Source organism: Balaenoptera ricei, chromosome 7 (assembly GCF_028023285.1).
Source record: "Balaenoptera ricei isolate mBalRic1 chromosome 7, mBalRic1.hap2, whole genome shotgun sequence".
In the NCBI taxonomy this organism is placed as follows: Eukaryota; Metazoa; Chordata; class Mammalia; order Artiodactyla; family Balaenopteridae; genus Balaenoptera; species Balaenoptera ricei.
Genome location: NC_082645.1, coordinates 106,476,464 through 106,499,637, shown reverse-complemented (window position 1 = coordinate 106,499,637; position 23,174 = coordinate 106,476,464). Strand labels below are relative to the sequence as shown.

At 39.0% G+C, this 23,174-nt stretch overlaps 2 protein-coding genes across 9 annotated transcripts in view; one reads left to right on the top strand and one right to left on the bottom strand.

Annotated features, from left to right (window-relative positions):
- FARSB (phenylalanyl-tRNA synthetase subunit beta) overlaps positions 1 to 22,975 on the top strand; it is a 65,571-nt gene extending 42,596 nt beyond the window's left edge. For all 3 annotated transcript variants that reach the window (XM_059928802.1, XM_059928804.1, XM_059928803.1), the window contains 2 exons: positions 2,666 to 2,821; positions 22,632 to 22,975. In XM_059928802.1, the coding sequence (XP_059784785.1) occupies positions 2,666 to 2,821; positions 22,632 to 22,783 (308 nt within the window). In that variant the 3' untranslated portion in view covers positions 22,784 to 22,975. The remainder of the gene's footprint in view (positions 1 to 2,665; positions 2,822 to 22,631) is intronic.
- Positions 22,397 to 23,174, bottom strand: part of SGPP2 (sphingosine-1-phosphate phosphatase 2) — a 142,731-nt gene continuing 141,953 nt past the window's right edge. For all 6 annotated transcript variants that reach the window (XM_059928808.1, XM_059928805.1, XM_059928806.1 and 3 more), the window contains one exon: positions 22,397 to 23,112. The gene's annotated coding sequence lies outside the window, so the exon portion shown is untranslated. The remainder of the gene's footprint in view (positions 23,113 to 23,174) is intronic.

The window sequence follows — 23,174 nt, the reverse complement described above, 5'->3', positions numbered from 1 at the left end:
CTGTGTAATTAATTACAGTTAGCTCCAGGCAGTTAGCTTGACTTTGGGCAAAACCTTTCTGAACTTTTGTTTCCCCATCTTATTTTCCCTATCCACTTTATAGGTACAATAAAACCTAGCTCACATGATTGTCTTGAGAATTAAGATGACAGATAGGCTGATAGAAAGATACTAAGTTCGGGATTCTAAGTTTCCCTTTCCTTTTACCCTATTTATTGGCCAACTTTTATATTACTAGCAGTAAAGTACAGTGTTTTAAAATACTCATTTGTTTATTTGGATATCTGGAAGGCAAAAGACATTCTATATTTTGTGCAAATTATGGTACGGGAATAAGTCTGTGGAAGAACTTTTGCTCAATACATGCTAATATGAAGCAGCTTTTTATTTTCAGTTTGTTCTCCCAGATAGACATTAGTTTGTTCTTTCTCTTTTCCTGATTTGAAAGGCAAAACGAAGCCAACATTCATTCACTGTTTGTGTAGAGCAGTGGTCTCCTCCAGAATTTATTAAAGGGCCACAAGTGTATCTACCTGTTAAAAAGTTAAATGATCTCCACTGAATTTGAGTCTGTCTTTGTATGCTATGCATTTCTTTCTTTAAAAATGAGTTTTACTAAAAATAGAACTACCGTACGACCCAGCAATCCCACTACTGGGCATATACCCTGAGAAAACCATAATTCAAAAAAGAGTCATGTACCAAAATGTTCATTGCAGCACTATTTACAATAGCCAGGACATGGAAGCAACCTAAGTGTCCATCGACAGATGAATGGTTAAAGAAGATGTGGGACATATATACAATGGAATATTACTCAGCCATAAAAAGGAACGAAATTGAGTTATTTGTAGTGAGGTGGATGGACCTAGCGTCTGTCACACAGAGTGAAGTAAGTCAGAAAGAGAAAAACAAATACTGTATGCTAACACATATATATGGAATCTCAAAAAAAAAAAAAAAGGTTCTGACTAACCTAGGGGCAGGACAGGAATAAAGATGCAGATGTAGAGAATGGACTTGAGGACACGGAGAGGGGGAAGGGTAAGCTGGGACGAAGTGAGAGAGTGGCATGGACATATATCCACTACCACATGTAAAATAGATAGCTAGTGGGAAGCAACCGCATAGCACAGGGAGATCAGCTCGGTGCTTTTTGACCACGTAGAGGGGTGGGATAGGGAGGGTGGGAGGGAGACACAAGAGGGAGGAGATATGGGGATATATGTATATGTATAGCTGATTCACTTTATTATACAGCAGAAACTAACAACATTGTAAAGCAATTATACTCCAATAAAGATGTTTAAAAAAATGAGTTTTAAATTTTTGTAACCATCACTATGGATACAGAACTGTTCTGTCACCCCCAAAACCCACATGTCCCCACGTTGTCACATTTTTTCCCCCACATCTAACCCCGGGCGACCACTATCTTGTTCTCTGTTGGTATAGTTTTGCTTTTTCCAGAATGTCAGATAAATGGACTTATTTTGTCCACTTACATTGCCTTTTAAGACTGGCTTCTTTCACCTTCATGTCCTTGAGATTCATCTAAGTTATCAAGTCTCCCTTATTGCTGAGTAGTATTCCATTGTATGGGTGAACCAGTTTATCTGGTCACCTGTTAGAGTTCACTTGGATTATTGCAATTATTTTTAAAAAAATATTACATTGTGTAAGTTTGTCCTGATTTTCAAAGTAGAAAAAATATACTAATCAAGGAAAAATGGGGAAAAAAAATATTCCTGCCCAAACAGAACCTCTATTAACATTCAGGTATATTTCTTTACATTCTTTTTCCTGTGCGTGGAGTTTTTTGGCTCGTGGCTATATTTACATAGCTGTGATTCTTCATAAATTGCTTTTTTTTTCATGTTTTAATTGTGATGTGTATATATGACATACACAGTTTAAAAAGATTATAAAGCAAACACTAGTGTAACCATCCAAGTTAAGACCCTTCCCCATCAAAACTACCTTCCCTTTACCTAGAGCAATCACTATCCTAACTTTTGTGATAGTCATTCCCTTCTTTGCCGCATAGTTGTCCAGCCTGTGTATATTCTTTAGATAATATAATTTAGTTGTGACTCTTTTTGAACTCTGTGGCCTCCTTCTTTTGTTTTGTTTACTGTTGTAAGTATTCTAGCTCTATTATGATAAATCTTCATAAAGATGCCTTTTAGCTGCGTAGTATTCTGCTGAGTGATTGTGCTGTAGTTTATGTAGCCATTTCCCGATTTGGGTTGTTTCTAATTATCACTATTGGAAATAATGCTTTATGTAGAAGTAATATCTTTCTACATGAATCCATTTTTGTGTTTAGAATTATTTCTTTTGGATAGTATTGTGAATAAAAGAGTATGAAATTTTAAGGCTCTGAAAAATGTTGCTAAATTCTTTACCAATTCGTACCACAATGAAGCCTTACTGTTCCTGGGCCAGCACTGAGGGTTTTCCACATCTCCCCCAAGTAAAAACACCTCAGGGAATTTAATGATTGAAAAACCATCTTATCTTGTCTTTCTGAGGTTGATTGGTTCTAGGTTTTCTAATTGGTTTCCTTTTTTGTTGATTTTGCTTGAGTTTATGTTTTCGGGTAAATCAGCTTCTTAAGTGATGGTCAGTGTAGCCTTGTGACCAGTTCTTTTATTTTTTTCAGATGTAGGTGCAAGAAACTACAGGCATCTCTGTGCTGTTTATTACAACAAGAATCCTGGGTTTGAGATAATCCATGGGCTTCTGGACAGAATCATGCAGCTACTTGATGTGCCTCCTGGCGAAAAGAAGGGAGGATATGTGATCAAAGCATCAGAAGGTGAGACAGATCAGCTGAGTCTAGAGTCAATGATCCCATAATGAAGAGGCGAAGCCCTATTTGTGATAAAGTCTTTTTGGTTTTGATTTAGGGGGGAGGTGAGAGATGGAGCTTCATATCAATTAATTGTCAGTATTTTCTAGAAATATCCTTTTTCCCTCCAGCATTTTGAGAAGATGCTTTTCAGAGCTCTTGTAGTGCCACACAGTATACTTTTGTTCCAGCTGAGTGCTGGTAACCCCTAGTTACTGGCAACATCAAGCCATGGCCAACCCACAATCCAAACTGGAAGCTGAGAGAACCAAAACTCATGACTTGTGCTCAGAGCCTCCTGCCTGAAGCCTTTAAGGCAAAAGAAGAAAAAAGAGAGACATTGGAAGTTAGGCTAACTAAATTGTATATATACCCCTAAAACGCTAGTTTCTTGTTGTCTGAGGAATTCTGAAATTTTTGCTTTTCATATCCCTATAGCTTGAATCAGTATTAGACAAGAGATCCAGAAACAACTTGAAAGAAACATTTTACCACTTTATTTCCACTGTTTACCTGACAATTTTATAACTTTATTTGGCATCTTAAATTTCTATTGGAACGTTCACTTTTTTAAAAGTGTTATTTAGCAGTACTTGTAGTGGTGTGAGGTTTGGGGGGACATAGTTTTGTTTTCCCCTAGTTTTATTTTTCTTAGTCCTCAGAGATGGTTTTTTATTGTTGTTTCAATTTTTTTTTTTTTTAATTTGGAAACTTCTTTGAAAATGCAATAACCCTAAATATATGGCCTTTTTAGGTTGAAGATTTGTGGAGTTATCTTTTTTTTTAATAAAATTGAAAGATTAAATATTGCAGGGAGTTATCGTTTTCTACCACATCTCTCATTAGTAATCATTCAGTGAAGATATGTGTGATGCTTATAGAATTTTAGAGTGTTGGAACTGGGTCTTAGAGTTCATCAAGTCCAGTTCCTTGATTTGACAAGTGAAGGAGCCAAGGATAGGCAAGTTAAGTGAGTTGGGCTGGGTCACACATGGGGAACCCAGGGCGCCTGCCTCGCAGTGTTCCTTCCACAAGACCAAGTTGCCTATCTTTATAGTGGCTTTACATTACTCATTCACCAGTTGACTCTTCTAGAATTTCTGCTTTAAGATCTGGTCATCCAAGTTAATGGCAACCTGAAAGCTGATGTGACACATTTTTTTTAACCTTCTATACAGAGTCTTTTCTCAGAAATTTTACTTCATGTAGAGATTAGCTGAATAAAAATGTTTCCTGAAGCAGATTATGCCATATATATGAGATATAATTTTTTTTCTTATTTGAAAGGTTGCAGAGAGCTGAAATGGTAAATTGGAGCATAATTTGTTGTGGATATGATACTTTTATATATAACTTTTATATTAATGATGCTTCTATAAACCATAAACCAGTGTCTTAATATAATGACTCTCCTGCCTCAGTAAGTTCCTTAGACATATTTCTCAGAAGCCTCTAAGTTCCCCTGTCATGAGACAGGCTTCAAGAAGACAGAATAAGTAGGACACAGATCCTGCTGTCAAGGAACCTACAGGGGGAATGACCACTGCATACCAGCTTTCACAATAAGCTGGTAAGGCGAGTGCCTTGAAGTTTCCAAAGAGCGAGATGGTGTGGTTTCTTAAGAGCATATGGGAAAGCGTTAGTGAGTTTCTGGAAAGTGACATAGGCCTTCGAAGGAATAGGTGGGAGACAGGGGAAGCAAGGCAAACTACCAGAGCAAAGGCAAAAATGATGGGAAACATAGCCTAGTGCAGTTTGGTTTGACTACAGGGTGAGGAAGAAGCTTGGGACTACATTTAGAGTCCTGAGTGCTAGAATAAGGAATTGTAGCTAATTAGCTGGAAAATATTGAAGCTGCTGCTGCTTTTTTTTCTTTTCCTTAAGTGAGTGATTAGATCTGTACTTTGAAGGGATTAATCTGGCAGCAGTATGTAGGTTGGGTGGCATGGAGAGTAGAGGGGAAGAGAATGGTTGAAAGGTGTTATAGTGAGAATAAGGACTTGACTTTGAATGTTGGCCAAGGCTATACCAAGGAGAAGACTGATTTAAGAAACTTTATGAAGGTAGAAGCTACAGCATTCAGCATTTGGAAAAGTTCCACTTGGAACCTTTTATGCCACTCGGAACCTTTTATGATACAGCTCATATGTGTTGATCTTTTTTTTAAGTTCTATTTTCATGATTCTAGACCTATGATATTATAATTTTAATCCTTTTATATTTTAGCACCAAAACAATATAATACTTAGTACTTAATTTCCCTAATATGTAGATGTCTATCATTTTGGCTTGGAGTGTGTGGGTGTGGGTGTGGGTGGGTGTGTGTGTTTTCAAATTAGAAAATACATTCATAAACTGTAACCACTTACGATGTGGTTGTAGATCTTTACGTTCAGTTTTTTAGGCCAGATTGTTACTGGTGTTGGATTTTGTATGAGGACAGAGGCCATCTTGTGTTTCCTGTTGAATTTACTTTGGCTATCATAATAGAAATTGTAATGTTATATTATATTTTGATTATCTATTTTGATTATGTAATGACAAATATGATTACCTTTTTTTTAAATGGTTAAAGAAACCAAGACCTAAGGAAGTGGCTTGTCAAAATAAGTCAGCAGTAAAGTTGGTGTAAGTTCTTCATCTAAAATTTAATATGTGTATATATATATATCTCCTAAGTAAATCTCTACACAGGAATTTGGTTGCTGGGGCGTGTTTAGCTACATCATTTCCTCAGATTTATTGTTATTTTGCATAAGGCTTTTTCTGCTTCAAGAAAAGGTCTTCAGAGTATCAAAAAAGTCAAGAAGAAACAGATTAAGAGCTACCGTTTCCTGCCATTCTTGATTACTGAGTTGTCTTCTATTACTCTGGCATATGGTTTACCTTTTAATAATTAAAAGTCCCTGGTGGCTTTGCCATTATAATTGAGCTAAGTCTGTTCACCAGAGAGTCTTGCTAATGTCAGTCCATTGGTAGATATACCTAATCTCTCTCTGTCCTTTCTAATGAACACCACTGACTTCCTTTTGTGCTGCTTTGTTTGGTGGTAGAGAGTGGAACAGAACTTGATTCCCTCTTGAGAAACTTGGCCCTGTCCACTGTGAGAGAAGTCTGGAAACTCATTTCATTGATCATCACATTGATCTCAGGGAGTTGTGTAACCTGGCTTCTCATGCAGACAGCAGCCCTCTGCAGCCCGTGGGTCTCTGAGAAGCACTCCCAAGTCCTGTGAGTGCAGCCGCAATTAGAAGCCATGGTCACTTAGTCTCACAGAGTTTTTATTTGCTGAGCGCCCCTGCAATTAGGAACACAAGGTGAGGTAGAATGCCAAACTGCTGATAGAATAAGGGCAGTCGTTGAGTAGAAGAACGTTTAACTTTTTAACAGACTGTAGAGCATTTTGAGCGCTTGGAACAACTCATGTTTTAGTGGCATTTGATCGGATCATTACAGCATATGTACACGCTTTTTTTCAGACTTCTTCCCCTTTGTTTTTGTGGTTTGTTGCAAACTAAATTATGTTAAAATGCATTTATCCTTTTCAAAACCACTTCTGGGCAAGGAAAATTCACAGCATTTTTGTGTTTAGAACAGTTATGTGGTTCCTGGTCAAATCAGTGGCGAAAATAATTTCTTAGGGAAGGTAGTAGGCTTTGTGTGCGATTGGCTGCATTGACTTGAGTGTGTATTTTTTCCCCTTGAATTTGTTACTATTTCAGTTTTGTTTATTCACAAATCTATGGAAAATGTCAGTTTAACCTGAGACAAGATTCCTGATGGAAAAACAGAAGTTTTAGTACTTTGAGTTTTGACAATTCTAATTTTCATGCTGCTCAGAATTCATTTTGTGAAATGAAAAATAATCTTGTAAGTAATAGGCACATTTAATCCTGCACCATATGTACCCACAGAGGTTATTTAGATACCTTCTGTTACAGCATCACCTAATGATCATTGACTTGACCTGTAGGTCATGACCTTTTTCCTCTTTCAGGACACCTGTGAAAGATTTCAGATGCTAAAAAGTATGGGTGAAATTGTGATGTCTCCCTGGCCTTCATACTGATTTTTAGTGTAACATGAGCTTGGAAATATATGAGAAGAATATGTATTGAACAGCTTGCTGGAGTAAAGGTGTTCCCATTTATGGTCTGATTTACACAAAAGTCTAGGCTGGAAAAAAGGGGGATCTGTATAGTGTCTCCACATTTTTAGTTACCATCAGCAAAGACATTACTCTGTTAAGGCACCACGTTTAAAAGAAAAAAGGTTTGGAAGTTTTTAAGCTTCTGACCTTATTACTCTGTGTAAAAAAGGTCCTTAATCTTCTGATTCTCTGGTTTTTTTTTCGGTGTTTGAGGCAAGCTTTCAAATACTACAGTTTTTGTTACCTTCTTTGAAGGCTTTATTAAGAGCAATATTAAACACGTCTGCAGTGATCACCACACGTCAGAACAGCGGATGACATGGGTCCACAGTGCCCGTTAAAGCCTCAGCAGTTATCGTGATTCACGTAGCCCTGTATTGTTCCTGAGTGTGTTTTACTTCCTTGCCTCACTCTCTCTTATATGTATGAGGCAAAGTTCTCTCCACTCATGCTCACCACCTCGTGCTTTTGGTGTGCCTTGGTATCCACCTGACATTTCAGTACTCAGTGTTGGAGTGCGTGTTCCACAGCAGGTCCCACTTGAATGACTTGGTCAGCTCACTTTCCCATCTGATAGGTCTTGAAACACAGTGTTTCTCAACTTCTTTTTATTATCTCTCCCTTAAGGAACCTTTTAGATTTTTTTCCTAATTGTCCCTCCATAAAATGTTAATACCACTGGTATACTGCATATTTATTATGTACTATATGTATAGCTTTGCTTTATACATAAAAAGTGTAAACCTTATTTTTAAAATTCAATTCAGGGTTAAGAATAAGTAAACATTTTTAAGTTAAGAGTTAAATTAGGGAGTTCTGGTGGCCTAGTGGTTAGGATTCCAGGTTTTCACTGCTGTGGCCCAAGTTCAGTCCCTGGTCGAGGAACTGAGATCCTACAAGCCTATCGGTGCAGACAGAAAAAAAAAAAAAAAAAGAGAGAGAGAGAGTTAAATCAAAAAACTACTAACATTTAACTTTGTTATCTGCTGCATAGGTTTTAATGTTACATACTTATATAAATTGTAGTGCATCAAACTATATATGCCAATTGGCAATTAATTTAAGTATATAACTGTAACCAAAAATTTTTAAAAACCATTCAAAACCCACTTTTCCAGCAAAAGTAAAACAATTGAAAAATTAATTTCTTAAAAAGTCATTTTTAGTGAATTTAACTTTTCCTTGATAAGAGAAGATAACTTTTAATTAGCTGGTAGTCAGATATTGCTGATGTTTTTTCTTTCCAGCACTTGATGTAGTTAATGATGTGTTGAATAATAACTTTTTAAATTAGAAACTGTTTTTATTTAATTCTCAAAGCCTGAACTACGCAGGGAAGCTCTCAAGAGCACACATAAACAGAGTCCACAAGGCAGCCAATGGTGATTCCTGGCACATGCAGGTCATCTCTCAACATGACCTTGCAATTGAGCACTTGATACAAAGTCTTGCAGTCACTGGATCAGAGCTATCTGTCGCCATAGTCGTGGAGCGCTGATCTTGCGTACATTTGCTATGTTTTCCATGTCAGTGCTGCTCCTGTAAAGCCCAAGACAACCCAGTGAGACGAACTGAATACTAAGGAGTACAGTTTTGTTAAGTAGGGTTCATCTTTGGAGGGCTCCAAACCACTGTAATATAAGATTTTTTTCATACCCCCCTCTCCCCAACCAAGAACCAGTTTTCATTCCCCTTTGAGAATGCATGCTGTGACTTAATGCATACTTTGGAGTTGTTTCAATTTAACTGTATGTGCTGGGCAAAAGAGAGAGAGAGAGAAAGGTATTTTTATTTAACACCTTGTACTCCTTTTTTTCCTGCTTCCAAACTAGACCTTGGCTTCCACTGTTCTACAGAAAAGGCTATGGCCCAAATAAAAAGAGATGCAAAAGAAATTCATTTCCAGTTTCAAGGACCCAAATCCTGAAAGTTGAGAGGATTTTTAGGGTGATTTGTACTGCTCAGGTTTTTTTTCCCCCGATTCTTTTCCATTATAGTTTATTACAAGATACTGAATATAGTTCCCTGTGCTATACAGTTAATCCTTGTTGTTTATCTATTTTATATATGGTAGCGTGCATCTCTTAATCCCATACTCCCAATTTATCCCCACCCCCTTCCCCTTTGGTAACCATAAGTTTGTCTTCTATGTCTGTGAGTCTGTTTCTGTTTTGTAAATAAGTTCATTTGTACTATTTTTTAGATTCCACATGTAAGTGATATATAATATTTGTCTTTTTCTGTCTGACTTACTTTACTTAGTGTGATATTCTCTAGGTCCATCCATGTTGCTGCAAATGGCATTATTTCATTCTTTTTATGGCTGAGTATTATTCTACTGAATTTATATGTCACATCTTCTTTATCCATTCATCTGTTGAGGGACATGTAGGTTGCTTCCATGTCTTGGCTATTGTAAATAGTGCTGCTGTGAACATTGGGGTGCATGTATCTTTTCGAATTAGAGCTTTCGTCTTTTTTGGATATATGCCTGGGAGTGGGATTGCTGAATTATGTGGTAATTCTATTTTTAGTTTTTTAAGAAACCTCCATACTGTTTTCCATAGTGGCTGCACCAATTTATATTCCCACAGTATAACAGTGTAGGAGGGTTCCCTTTTCTCCACACCCTCTCCAACATTTATTATTTGTAGACTTTTTGATGATGGCCATTCTGACCGGTGTGAGGTGATACCTCATTGTAGTTTTGATTTGCATTTCTCTGCTAATTAGCAATGTTGAGCATCTTTTCATGTGCCTGTTGGCCATCTGTATGTCTTCTTTGGAGAAGTGTCTGTTTAGGTCTTCTGCCCATTTTTTGTTTGGGTTATTCATTTTTTTGTTTTTGTTGTTATTGAGTTGCATGAGTTTTTTGTACATATTGGAAATTAATCCCTTGTCAGTCACATTGTTTGCAAATATTTTCTCCTAGTCCGTAGGTTGTCTTTTCATTTTGTCTATGGTTTCCTTTGCTGTGCAAAAGCTTCTAAGTTCGATTAGGTCCCATTTGTTTATTTTTGCTTTTGTTTCCATTACTCTAGGAGATGGATCCAAAAAATATTGCTGGGATTTATGTCGAAGAGTGTTCTGCCTATGTTTTCCTCTAGGAATTTTATAGTATCCAGTCTTACATTTAGGTCTTTAATCCATTTTGAGTTTATTTTTGTATGTGGTGTTAGAGAATGTTCTAATTTAATTCTTTTAACGTAGCTGTCCAGTTTTCTCAGCGTCACTTATTGAAGAGACTGTCTTTTCTCCATTGTATGTTTTTGCCTCCTTTCTTAAAGATTAATTGACCGTAGGTGTGTGAGTTTATTTCTGGGGTCTCTGTGCTGTTCCATTGATCCATATGTCTGTTTTTGTGCCAGCACCATGCTGTTTTGTTTACTGTAGCTTTGTGTTATTGTCTGAATGCACTACTCAATTCTGATCTTACATATATAAGTTTGGCTTTCCTCAGGGAGGAGCAGCTTTACACGTTGGCAGCACCCTGGTTTTGGTACACTGGTGTGCTGCAGCGACCACTCTCCTCTGAATTCCTAGAGAATGATGTGTTCTGGTACACTAAGTATTAACCCTCAAAGCAGTCAATTCAGCTTTAATCCAGAAGGATTAAAAGGATGGATGGGTGGAGAGAAAAAGAGGTACACATATTGAATACATCTGTAGGTAGGGTTGATAAATAAGTGCTCCTATCTGCAAAATGTGCTTTTCCCCTTGATGTATTCACATTTAGTATTTCCTTTTCTTTCAAGGTGTAGGACGAGGGCAATAATTTTTAGCCCTCCCCCTTTTTTTTTGAGAATTGATGGAAGAAACTCGTATAATGTAAACCCCATTTTATTAACTTTTTAAAATTTTGAAACAGTTACAAGCTTATTAAAACAGGTGCAGGACAAAAAACTTTTCCTGAACTGTTTGAGAGTAAATTGCCAACCTGTACCCCTTAATACATTAGCGTGTATTTCTTACAAACAAGGACATTGTCCTACATAACCAAAATATAATCGTCAAAACCAGGAATATATTATTCACGTTAATGTTAACCCCATCTAATCCTTATACCCTGGGCAAGTTTTATCAGTTATCCTTTATATCAAAGAATCACCTGTTGCCTTTAGCTGTCATGTCTCATTAACCTCCTTCTGGAGAGTTCTAGAATAGTCTCTCCTTGACTTTCATGACCCTGACACTTTTGGAGATTATAGGCCAGTTATTTTGTAGTGTGTCCCTCAATTTGGGGTTGTCTAGATTCAAGTTAGGCAACTTTGGAGGAATGTTGCAGAAGTAACGCTCTCTTCTCAATGCATCCTATCAGTGGCACCCAGTTTCCACTTATAGCTGATAATGTTCACTTCAATCACCTGATCAAACTAGTATCTACTAGGCTTCTTTACTGTCAAGTTATTCCTTTCTCCATTATCATCAATAAACATTTTGTGGGGAGGAACTTTGAAATTATGTAAATGCTCTGTTCCTAATCAGTCCTCCTATTTGTTTATCTATCTCAGTATGGATTCATTATTTCCTGTTTTATTCAGTGTATTTTAATCCATTATTTATTCTGATTCTCACATTGTCCTCACTTTGGCCAGTGGGAGTCCCTTCAAGCTGGCTTCTGTATCCTTTTAACATGTTCCTACTATTCTTTATTATTATTAGCACTCTCTTGCTTTGGTCACAAGAAGATATTCAAGGCTTATCTTGATCTTTCCATTGTCCCATTTCTCCACCCTGGTTCCTTTTAGTGGGGAATGGTGTCTAAAAGTCAAGATGTAGGGTTCTAGTTGCACACAGACACATACATATACTAACTTACTCCTATATCTATACATATTTTAAAGACCGTAAGCCCACAGCAATACCTCCATTCCAGTCCAACACCTTAGGGTTCATTCCAGTTTTCTCCCCTTCTGTATTTGTACCTCACTTCTCCAACAGTGAGAAACCTGGTTCCCATGATTCATAATTTATTCACTTACTTGCTCATTGCTCCTGTTGGTAACTAAACTCCATCTTGTCCCCTGCGTGTCTGCCCTGCTCATCACTCACTCTCAGTCTCTGACTGCCCTCTCGGGGCTGTTCCCCTCCCACCTGTGGATGCCCTCCCTGCCCCCTTTAGCTCTGACACCCAGTGCCCACACTTGAGTGAGAGGATTTCTTCCTTCCTCAGCCTCTTTAGGGCTGGATTATTCTGGAAGGGAAGGAGAAGACTTTTTAAGTCTTGAGAAGCTTTTATTGGTAGGGAGGTTCTTACTAAAATGAAAGGGAGAAAATAGTTGTATATGGTGATGCTTTTTTGGGTGTGGGTGATAATATAGGAAATATATTTCTGGGCTCATCTTATACTGTTTCTGCCTCAGACCTGGAATCAGCTATATTGCCAAGTGGCCCTGGTTCCTTGTAGTGGGAAGTCAAATTTAGATCACAATCTAGGTGCTAAGGTTGCTCATTGCTACTGAGTGAGTCATTGTTTCTAGGACTTTTTAGTATGCAGAAGAAAACCTTTTTTAAAAAAATGGTTTTTTTTTTTAAAGAAAAGCCTTGAGTCCATATGGATAGTTCCAATTTATGTTCAGGATTAGAGGATTTTTACTTAATATGTTTGTCTTTATAGTAGCTCTTTTTCTTTACATTGAAAATCTTGGTTCCTAATGAATTTACGTTATTACCTATTTATCCATCTTTGTTTCAAAATATCAATATTATTGCTAATAACATTGTTAGAAACAGTTTAAGCTTTATCTTCAGTTCTTTTTGTACTTAGAAAATATTCTACAAAATAAAGTACATTTTGACCAACATATTCCCAGTATTTCTTTTTATCAGGCAAGACTGTAGAAGCCTTAAATAACTAATGCTTGCACTGATTTTTTAAAATATTATATTAATTCACAGTCTGCTTTGTTTAAAAATTAGAAATGCATATTTTACTCTGGACTTTGGGGCAGTGGGGAGGCAGAACCTTAATGGAACATCCATTTGGTATCTGTCTTCTCTGGAGTTTCTTTCATCTGCCAGCACATTTCTTCCCTCCCCGTTATGCTGCCTTTAGAGAGACAGTCTTCAATATATTACAACATTGCAGGAATCCCACAGATTGACATTCATTTAAAGCATTCCTGCTGCTTTTCTATAAATGATAGGCCGACCATCTGACTGCATTGAGGTCCCAGGTGTGGCTTTGATCTTGATGGATTATTTTGCTTTACATTAGTGTTCAGTAGCTGTGGCCTCATCTCCACCTGCTTGAGAAATAAATGCCAGTAGTCACTTGGGAGACGTGGGCAACCCATCCCCCTCCTGGAAATACCTCTGAGCACCTGCTGGCCCTGGTGGGTCGTGGGTCAGGAACGTTGTCTTCCTGCCGAGGGTTCTTCTAGGCCAAATAGGCCACATACGAGGCCAGCAGCGCGCCTTCAGACCCCAGCCCTCCACACTTGCAGCCTTGCAGCCTTGCGTCTTAGTTGTTCCTTCTTCCACTCCTCCCCCTTCAGGACCCTGTACTCTCATTGTTCCCATTTTGCCCTTTTTAAAAAAATTTTCTTTTCAGGAAAGCATCTGACTTGAAGTTCAGTTGATACATATCAGTGTGAACTTAAGAGATGCTTTAATTTTGGGCATTCTTTCTCATTGTGAAAGGAGAAAAATTTGGTCCCTTTATGAAAATGTCAGGTTATCAGCTTTAGAAAGGGTGGGGCAAATTTAGTGGAATAGAAAAACCTCTCCATCTCCTGAAACCACACCCAGCTGACAGACACACACACACACTTCCTTATGTGAAAAGAGCGTGTTTGGAAGAGGTGAGAGAAGAAACGGGAAGCAGCAACATGGCCCAGTATATTAGCACATAGGCAGACATTAATTAACTGCCTTTCTTTAAACAATAAACCGTGTGACTGTAGTTATAATAATTTTATTTCTTTTGAATGATGTTGAAGCCAGCCCATAAAGAGTAAACAGTTGAGCAGAAATATCAGATAAAATGCCGTGCTCTAAATGTCTCTAGAACTTCCTGTTGTCTCTTCTGTGAGACCTGTTTTGATGTGTCCAATATTCATCAGTAGCTGTTAAATATTTTATCAATGTTGTTTTCGCAGCCACTACACTTTGACACTCTTCTTCCAGAAGGGAAGGGTTTCTGCTTATTCTCTTAATCCCTAAAGGCCCCTAACTTGTTTGTGAATTGCATTCTCTGAACAAAGATCTCCTCTTGGAATTATTTTCCTGGACTGCTTTGATGCATTTTTTTTTTTTTTCCCCACCAGTGGAACTGAAAAAAAAGGTAGTAAGTAATTGGTACTATGCAAAGGAAAATTTTTAAAAAATCAGTGTTGTACAAAATAAGATCAGTATAATCTTATATTAAATTTGTGGTTTGTTGGTACTACCATTGCTAGAAGTCCACAGTTTAACATTTTGATATGTAATTGAACTGTACAATAATTGGCGTTGTTTTACTTGTGTGGTACTACCTTTGGCAAAAGGAAGAAACCAAAAAAGAGCAACAAGTAACATATATGTTACAGGAGCCCTATTTATAACAGTGGATAATTGGAAACAACTCCAACATAAAATACTTAAAGAACAATTTGGCAAACTACGACATATAAATATAATGGCATATGATAAACGTGAATTATAAACTAAGTTGAAAAAGCAGATGTTAAGATGGTACAGACTCTTATTAAAATGATAGGGAAGAATACATTTTGTTGAGCCCTAGGAGGCATGATCAACTGTGATGTAGTAACCGTAACTCTTGTGTGTTGGGTCAGGGCCTGCTGTTGTGTTAGCCCATGTGATTTAGGACTTAATCCCTTTATGCCAGTTTCTTCATCTGTAAAATGGGAATGATAATGTCTGTCCTGTCTGTACTGCAGGGTAGTTGGGAGAGGCAGATATAAGAATTTGGGATAGCATTTTGGAATGGGTGGTCACTCTCCAGAGTACCCTCCGGGTAGATATTAGGTCTGCCCTTCAGAAAATCAGCATTGGATAAAAGAGTCACAGACTGGGGTTCAAGAAGGAACTGGGTTCTCAGCTCTGCTGTTACCTGGCTGTATGGTTTTCTTAACCTCTTTGGTATCCATTTTCTCATATTAGAAATAAAGGCATGGACAGAATCACTGCCAGGGTCATTTCTAGTTTTAAGATTCTGCAAGACTTTAAATGGTTCAGAAGCAGTCTCTGCCGCAGGGTCTAATGTAGCAGCTCTTTTTCTTCGCCTTTTTAGATGGTGTCACTGTGGTGCTTATTTATCTCTTCAGATTATTCCAGTCTTGTTTCAGGAATCTGGAACTTATTCTTTAAGGATGCCTGTGTTATATGGGATTTTAAAAAATGTAGTTCTGTCTTCCCTGGCAAGCTCTAGGTTTTGTCTGTATCATGTTGTGTTAATAATATTGTAGAGCATACTTGGTTATGTCCTAAGGCTAGAGGTTGTCAGTCTTTTTTTTTTTTTTTTTAAAGGTTTTGTTTATTTAATTTTAAACCAGAGGAGGTTTGCAAACATGAAATGGACAGCTTGACCAAAAGTTTGCAAACACTATTCCCTAGGCCTTCCGTGCCTTGGGGCCACACACAGAAGTCCTCACTCTCAGGCCTATGCTACTGCTTGCCTCGGGCAAGTCCCCTAATCTCCTTGTGCTTCACTTTTTCCATCTGTAACTTGCCTGTCCTTGGGGCTTGGCCAGGGCTGCTCTGGGACCAAGTCACTCCCTTTACTGGGGGTGGAAGGAGATGAGTAGAAAGCAGCATACTTTGTTTTCACGATCTCATTATTCTCTTCTTTTTCTTCTACACTCCCTACTTGTCTGCTGAAGTTTAATTCTGAAACTACAGCACGTCTATGATAATGACATGTTTGAGGTTATGTTTATTCCATGCTGGCCAAAGGTCTCAATTGAGTAAGTTAACTAATTGTGAAATTACAGATGCAATCTCAAACACTCAACATTTCCATTCTTTCCTTTAATTAGCCCTAGAATAGTCTCTTTATTATTGTTGTTTTTATTATTTCACTATAACTGTGGAGAAAGTATTGATAATAAATTGCTCATATTTGGTTGGAGAAATTGTCGTTTAAGGGTTTTTATCAGATGAAAGACTAGGAAAGACCCATTTTATTGACCCAGGAAGGCAGGATGATGGCCCATGCCTTTTATTTTTGAGTTGTTATTCTGTATCTGTCCTGTGAACATTAAAGAAATGTGAAAATTTGGGAGGAAATGATTCAAGTGCCAGACAAATGTAGGATGATGGCATTATTTTGGAATAGGAATTTTCAAAACAAGCCAATAGACAGGGCACTTTTTAACCTAAAGTTAAAAATCCTTTGGTTTTACACAAATTAGAGACGGATTTAAAATTGCAACTAGATGTATCACGTTTAAGTTCTCCTAACTTTTTTTTTTAAATATAAACTTTCAGGGCATGTATTGCTTTTTTTTTAATAAATTTATTTACTTATTTGTTTTTATTTTTAGCCGTGTTGTGTCTTTGTTGCTGCGTGTGGGCTTTCTCTAATGGCAGCGAGCGGAGGCTACTCTTCGTTGTGGTGTGCGGGCTTCTCATTGCAGTAGCTTCTCTTGTTGCGGAGCACCGACTCTAGGTGCGCGGGCTTCAGTAGTTGTGGCTCGCGGGCTCTAGAGCTCAGGCTCAGTAGTTGTGGCGCACGGGCTGAGTTGCTCCGCGTCATGTGGGATCTTCCCAGACCAGAGCTCGAACCCGTGTCCCCTGCATTGGCAGGTGGATTCTTAGCCACTGCGCCACCAGGGAAGCCCCTCTCCTAACATTCTTGATCCTCTTCAGGTTTTGAAATATGAGTATGTGTGTATGAGAGACAGATGGTTAAGATGAGACTTTAAAATAGATCCTAAGGGCTCCCTCCTGTGAGCGCAGGCTCCCTGTCTGAGTCCGTGCTGTGGGTGTAGGTGGGCCCAGTGCTCCTCTCCCGTCCAGCTGCCTCCACGTTAAGGGTTAACCAAGTCTGCAGGTGTGTTGGGATTAGCACTGTAAAGTTGTGTAAGGGGTTTTTCTTTCTTTTGATCTTCAGAAAGGGATGAAAGATAGCCATTAAACTCAAGGGATTAGGTCCCCTCTCTTTAAAGACTTTAGGTACCATAAATATTTCACTTCAGATATGAGGTGAAGACTTGTCTATATCTGGGGGAAAAATGGGTGTTTTATATTACCAGTTGGAAACTATTCATTCTCCATTTACAAATTAAATGGTCTTTGCAGAGAACTTCTCTTCCAATCCGGAGTGTACTAAGATCTGAAAAAAAGTGTGTTTATATCATGGTAGTTATGCCAATTTTGCCTCCTCATATTCCTAAACCTTTTCTTTTTATACGTTCATGTCTTATCTGCATTGTGCCTTTTCTGCCCTGGGTGCTCCCTCATTCCACTGAGGCACTCCAAAGCTCCCGGTTCTAAAACTTAGAGAACAACCGCCCTTAAGAATGATACCCCACTCACATGTTATAAATGTGTGGTCGGGTTTTTTTTAAGCCCTATATTTTGTCTTTTTTTTTTCTTCCTTTAAATTAGCATTATTTAGAAAAGGAAAGTGCGGTTGATGTGCTGGTGGCATAGTGAGTTATGGTTACTACATTTTCAGAAAGTGGTAGGAGACCAGAAGAAAGTCCTGCGTGGGAAATTATAATTGCAGCCCCATTCCACTCTTGGCCGGTCACCTACTCTGTCAGTTTCACTCCAGAATGGAACACTGGCTTTTATTTTATTTTTTTTTCCCTTTGTGTGATTTCCTAGGATGGGTTACTGGACCATGGAATGGATAATTTTATATGTATCTAATTGTATTAGAATTAGGGCCTCGGGGGAGGAAAGGATAGGGTTTGGGTAGATGCCAGCCCTAGAGTCAGCCTATTAAGTGATTATTTCTTCCTCCCACCCCATGATGCATCATCAGTCATTTAGAACAGATTTAAAACACATTCTGTTGGCCCAGTGGCTTACTATATTTATATAATTCTGCATTTTGTGTTTCATCCCTGAATTTGGGGACTTATGTGTGGTTATTTTTATTAAAGCTCATGATGATAGCTTCTATTATTGGCTGTGATATATGGGATACACTGACATTCCTTTTCCAGTGTTCCCCACCCTCCTTTTAATTTTGTTCTTTTTATTATGGAAAATTTGATGAAGTACCAGATTGAAGGCAGTTACAGTATGTGGATTTGAACCCCAAAGTATGTATTAGTAATGTGAAGAAAGGGAAAAGTAAAATTGCATGAGTGGATGATTTTTAGAGATGGATTAAATAAAATACCAAATGAATTAGTTGAAAACAGCCAATGGCAGGGGGTTTAAAGATTAAGGAATTAAGCCTTATGCTTGATAACACCTTGGAGCTTTCAGATTAAGGGTCTGCTCAGTTACCGCCTTAAGCTTCTACTTCCGATGCTTCACAGAATTATAGGAATAACTCTATGTGTAAAGCGTATCCAAACTTTGGGCCTATAATATTACTCCAAAAGAAAGACGGGGGCAAAAAGAAACTGTGAAAGGTGTTTGGCAACGAGCAAGAGAGGGAGCTCACAAACTCTTTGAAGGTCAATTAGCCAGAAAATGTGCTGAAGACTGGGTGCTGTGCTGGATTACTGGCCCAAGAATTGCCCCCGAGGTCCTCAAAGCGGTCCTGCCGTTTGAGCACAGAGAGACAATTATAGACCTTGAGGAGATGCTACAAAAGCTTTAATTAAGGGACTTACTTACACCCCACTAAGTTCTGGAAATTAAATTTTTGTTTGCGCTTAACTGATGTTTCTTTTGTCTGGGTTTCCGCATGTACTTCAACAGAGGACACTATTTTTCCCAAGTCTGTTTTCCATTCGAAGCCATTTTGCTGTGACGGATACCAGCAAAGCGGAGGGTTTAAACGGTGTAAGAAACTAGGTAGAAAAGTGGGCTGAGAGGCTTTTTGCTGGAGAGTGTTTTGGGCACAGGTTGAAAATTGTAGTATTTATGTACCTTGGTACAACAGTAAACCAGAACTCTGTTTGGGCCTAAATGCGTGATTAAAAGAAGAAGAAGGTACTTTGTAGAATTTGAATTTTAGAATTCCCATTCACAAGGCAACATGATTTCCCTTGAATTGGCAGCTTTATGACTCTGGACACAGCGGGCTGCTCTTCTCCAGAAATATTTTTGTTTGCTAATGAGATAAAAGTAGCCTCTGGCTACCATCCAGGTCTGATCTTTCTTAAGCCTAGACCCATATTTAGGTTCCATTCAGATGTGACTTCTTTTACTTCTGGAAGGACTCTGATTTAAGTTGCCTTGGTCCTAACTAGAGCATTGTGATCACATTGATGTGCTGAGCTCCCCTCCTGCTGATGGAGGAGATGCTCTCATCTTTGAACTCGGGCCTAATTGCTGCCTTAGTGGGGTATGTTCCCTTTTTTTTGTTAGTGAAGCAATTCTCTTTCTCATCTGCCCTTCTTTGAAGCCACTCACTTCTGTCTGCAAAGTTTGGTTTGAACCATAAAGATTTTTAAAAAGCACTAAGAAATGCTTATGTTCTAGTAACTTAAAGTTGTCTTTCAGTATTTCTAGTTCACATACAACATCAGTCAAGTGGTACAGTTTCTCTCTGTTCCCCTTACAAACTTGAAGGCACTTCTGTGTGCCTCTCGGTTTATGTCTGAAGAAGAGACCTTTAGCCTTGCTCTAACTCAACAGAGGCATCCATCAAAAAATCTTAAGACCTTGTAGAAATGAAAAAATGAAAAATGGCAAGAAAGTTAAAATTGTCATCACGGGTTAAAATGTGCAGTTTTCGGCAAAGTGGAGTTTATACAGAAATCGCATTATTGGGCTTAATTTTCACCTGTGGATGGGAAGGGGAGCATTAGCATTGGATGAGAGGGCAGAGGACGGACCCCTCTGGTGCCTGCTTCACTGGGAAGCAGCTCCTCTGTGGGGAGGGCCTCTGACCCGGGGCAGTTTAGGGTGCTGTAGTGACTGGGACGGGTCTGTGCTGAGCTGAGAGCTTTTGATATTTGTGTCATTTAGAATGTTCCCACACCTGGATATGTTTTAAATAATGCATAATATGAATTTCAGTTCTTTCTGCTTTTCTTCGGAAAGGGGGAAAATTCTATTTAATGATATTAATATTTTTGTTTGACCAAGTATTTAACCGGTTAGTGAGCTTCAGCAGAGTTTGGTGCACACTTCTGGAGAGAGGTCCAGCTGGCATTATCATGCTTGCTAGCTGAAGAAGAACATGACTGGATTTTGCTAAAAGCTCTGATTCAAAAAGTTGCTTTATGAAGTAAAAATTCTAAGTTCTTATCTCTTAGGCTTTATTTTGCTAACACTGTCAGAGCTAGCACATCTGGCTTAGATTCTAAAATAGTTTGGTTTTATGCTTCAGTTAAAATGAATCCAATCAAATTGGAATTTGAAGATAGATAAAAAGGAAGGATTTTGGTACAGTGAGGATTCTTAAACATAGCAAGGTTATCAGGGAAGTTCTTGAAAACTTCCTCTCTGAATGGCCTTTAAAAATAATCTGGTGTCTTTTTCAGATAGTTTAGTTTATTCAGATGTAATTCTGTATAAGGGGTGCCAGGGGTGATGGAATAAATGACTTTTGGGCAGCCCTTTCAGCTCTGATTCTTGGTTATAGCACTTAACACCAACACTTTTACAGACTTGTCATGTGAATATTTATTTGGTGGGGGGGGGGGGGGGCGGGCAGTGGTCTTTTTTTTTTTTTTTTGCCACACCGTACGGCATGCAGGATCTTAGTTCCCCGACCAGGCATTGAACCCATGCCCCCTGCATTAGGAGCACGGAGTCTTAACCACTGGCCCGCCAGGGAGTACAACTTATGTGTTTTTTTTTGGCCTGGTTTTATCTTTTAAGTTAGGTTTTTTTATTTTGACAGAATTAAAACACGCCATCTTTGTCAGATTAGCAATATTCATTTCTCTCTTAGGCTATATGTTATCGATGCAGTATGGTTTCTGTATTATTTTATTTGATCCCTCTCTCCAAGTGTGGATTAATGCACATAGCCAAACAATTATGAACTTCAAATGCAGTTCATTGAAATTTTTGCTTTAATAGTGAAGCAGGATTATTTAGTTTGGGGGCATGTGAGAAACAGGCCACCTTATAATTCAACCAGGTTGCTTTGGGGTTATTTCAGAATGACAGTTAAAAATATTTTTCAGGAAAACATCCTTCTGTATAGTCGTCCTGTGTCTCTGTGGCATGACTGGTGCTGACTTCATGGTAGCACACACACACACACACACACACACACACACACACAGCACCAATTCTGTGTTTCTTCCTTATGCTGACCTTGGAGCCATTCGTAGAGACTCAGAAGTTTACTCTTTCATAAATAATGCACTCACTCTGAAATGGCGGGCTGGAGGCTTGTGGCTCAGCATTTTATAGTTCATGCCAGTAGATGTTTCGGTTGAATCAGTCAGGAGCTGTGGACCTAATCCCTTTACAAGCTGGTGACGAGAGAAATGAGTCAGCATTGGTTTTAACCTCCGTAGAGTACGGAGCGTTGATGCATCCCTGCGGCACTGGTAACTTAGTGACTATGCAGTGGGCCTGTACGTTTGTCTGCTCGCTTGTTTTTAGCTGTTTAAACCTCAAGAACTGTTACTGGGTTAGTAAGCCATATCCACGCCTTGGCACCCAGATGGCGAGGGAACCTTCTGCCTGTCTTGAGTAAATCAGAGGTCAGCCCAGCCCTGTTCTGGGACTAGCCTTTGCTGCGGGTTTACAGTAGATGTGCCAGAACTGCTTAGGAAGTTCTCTCTCCCACAGGAATGTGGGTCACATTCTGGTACGAGGCCTACGCCTGCCGATGACAGTGCAGCTCGCGTTTCTCTGTGGAATGAGGTAGAAAAGAGTGATGTTTTGAATAGTACATGAACTCAGTGTAGGCTTTTAATCCAGCAAGTATTACTATGGAAAAACCTGTTTCAAAACAGGTTCTTCCCAGGCAAAGTCGTTGGTTTTACATTTCATTTTTCCCTTTGTCCTCTTTAGAGCAGTTCCACGTCTGCACACTTCCTAAGTCTTCTCCCACCTCTGCTCCTTCAGCCTCCTTTTCTTCATCCTGCCTGGACCGCTGTGATAAAAAAACACAGAGCCCTGATTTTCATATTTGCCCCTAACCTTTTCTTTCCTTATAAGAGTGTCTTGGTATAATAGCAAATGCTTCTTTTTTTTTTTTTTTTAATCTTTATTGGAGTATAATTGCTTTACAATGGCGTGTTAGTTTCTGCTGTATAACAAAGTGAATCAGCTATACATATACATATGTTCCCATATCTCTTCCCTCTTGCATCTCCCTCCCTCCCTCCCACCCTCCTTATCCCACCCCTCTAGGTGGTCATGAAGCACCGAGCTGATCTCCCTGTGCTATGCGGCTGCTTCCCACTAGCTATCTCAAATGCTTCTTTTTAAGACCAGAAAGTGTGAGGGAGCACTCTTATTTCATGGCCAGTAGTTTAAAGAAGAATAGTTATTTTTTAAAGTAGACTAGTGAGCTTTCAATGTTAAATGTCTACTGACATTTTTGCCAGGAGAAACGTTGATTTTTCTCTCCCTGTTTTTCAGGCCCTGCATTCTTCCCCGGGCGATGTGCTGAGATCTTTGCCCGGGGTCAGAGCATCGGGAAGCTGGGGGTCCTTCATCCTGATGTTATTACCAAATTCGAGCTGACCATGCCCTGCTCCTGCGTGGAAATCAACATTGAGCCGTTTTTGTGAAGACGGGTCTCTGTCGTGTGGTTCTCGCCCCGAGGGTCCCTCTCTCCTCCTAGGTGCCCTTTAGTTGTCCCCACAGTAAGTCAGTCCACTTGTGCTTGTGCATTAATGTTGAATAAAGTAGAAAGCAGTGTCTGGCTCCGTGGGTGGTACTGCTATCCCCGCATCAGGCCAGCTTGTACTGCACAAATGCGGCATCTGCTTGAAGCTGCCTTGTCCATGAGAGCCCAGTGGGGGACCAGGAGCTGTTCTGAGAAACAGAGAAGCTCTCCACACATCAGAGCCTCTCACCGTCACCACCACGTCTGCAGGACAGAATCCTGTTCTTTTCCCTGATGAAACGAGATAGCTGATTAGAGCACACGTACGAAGTTAACTAAGAATTTTTAGTTCT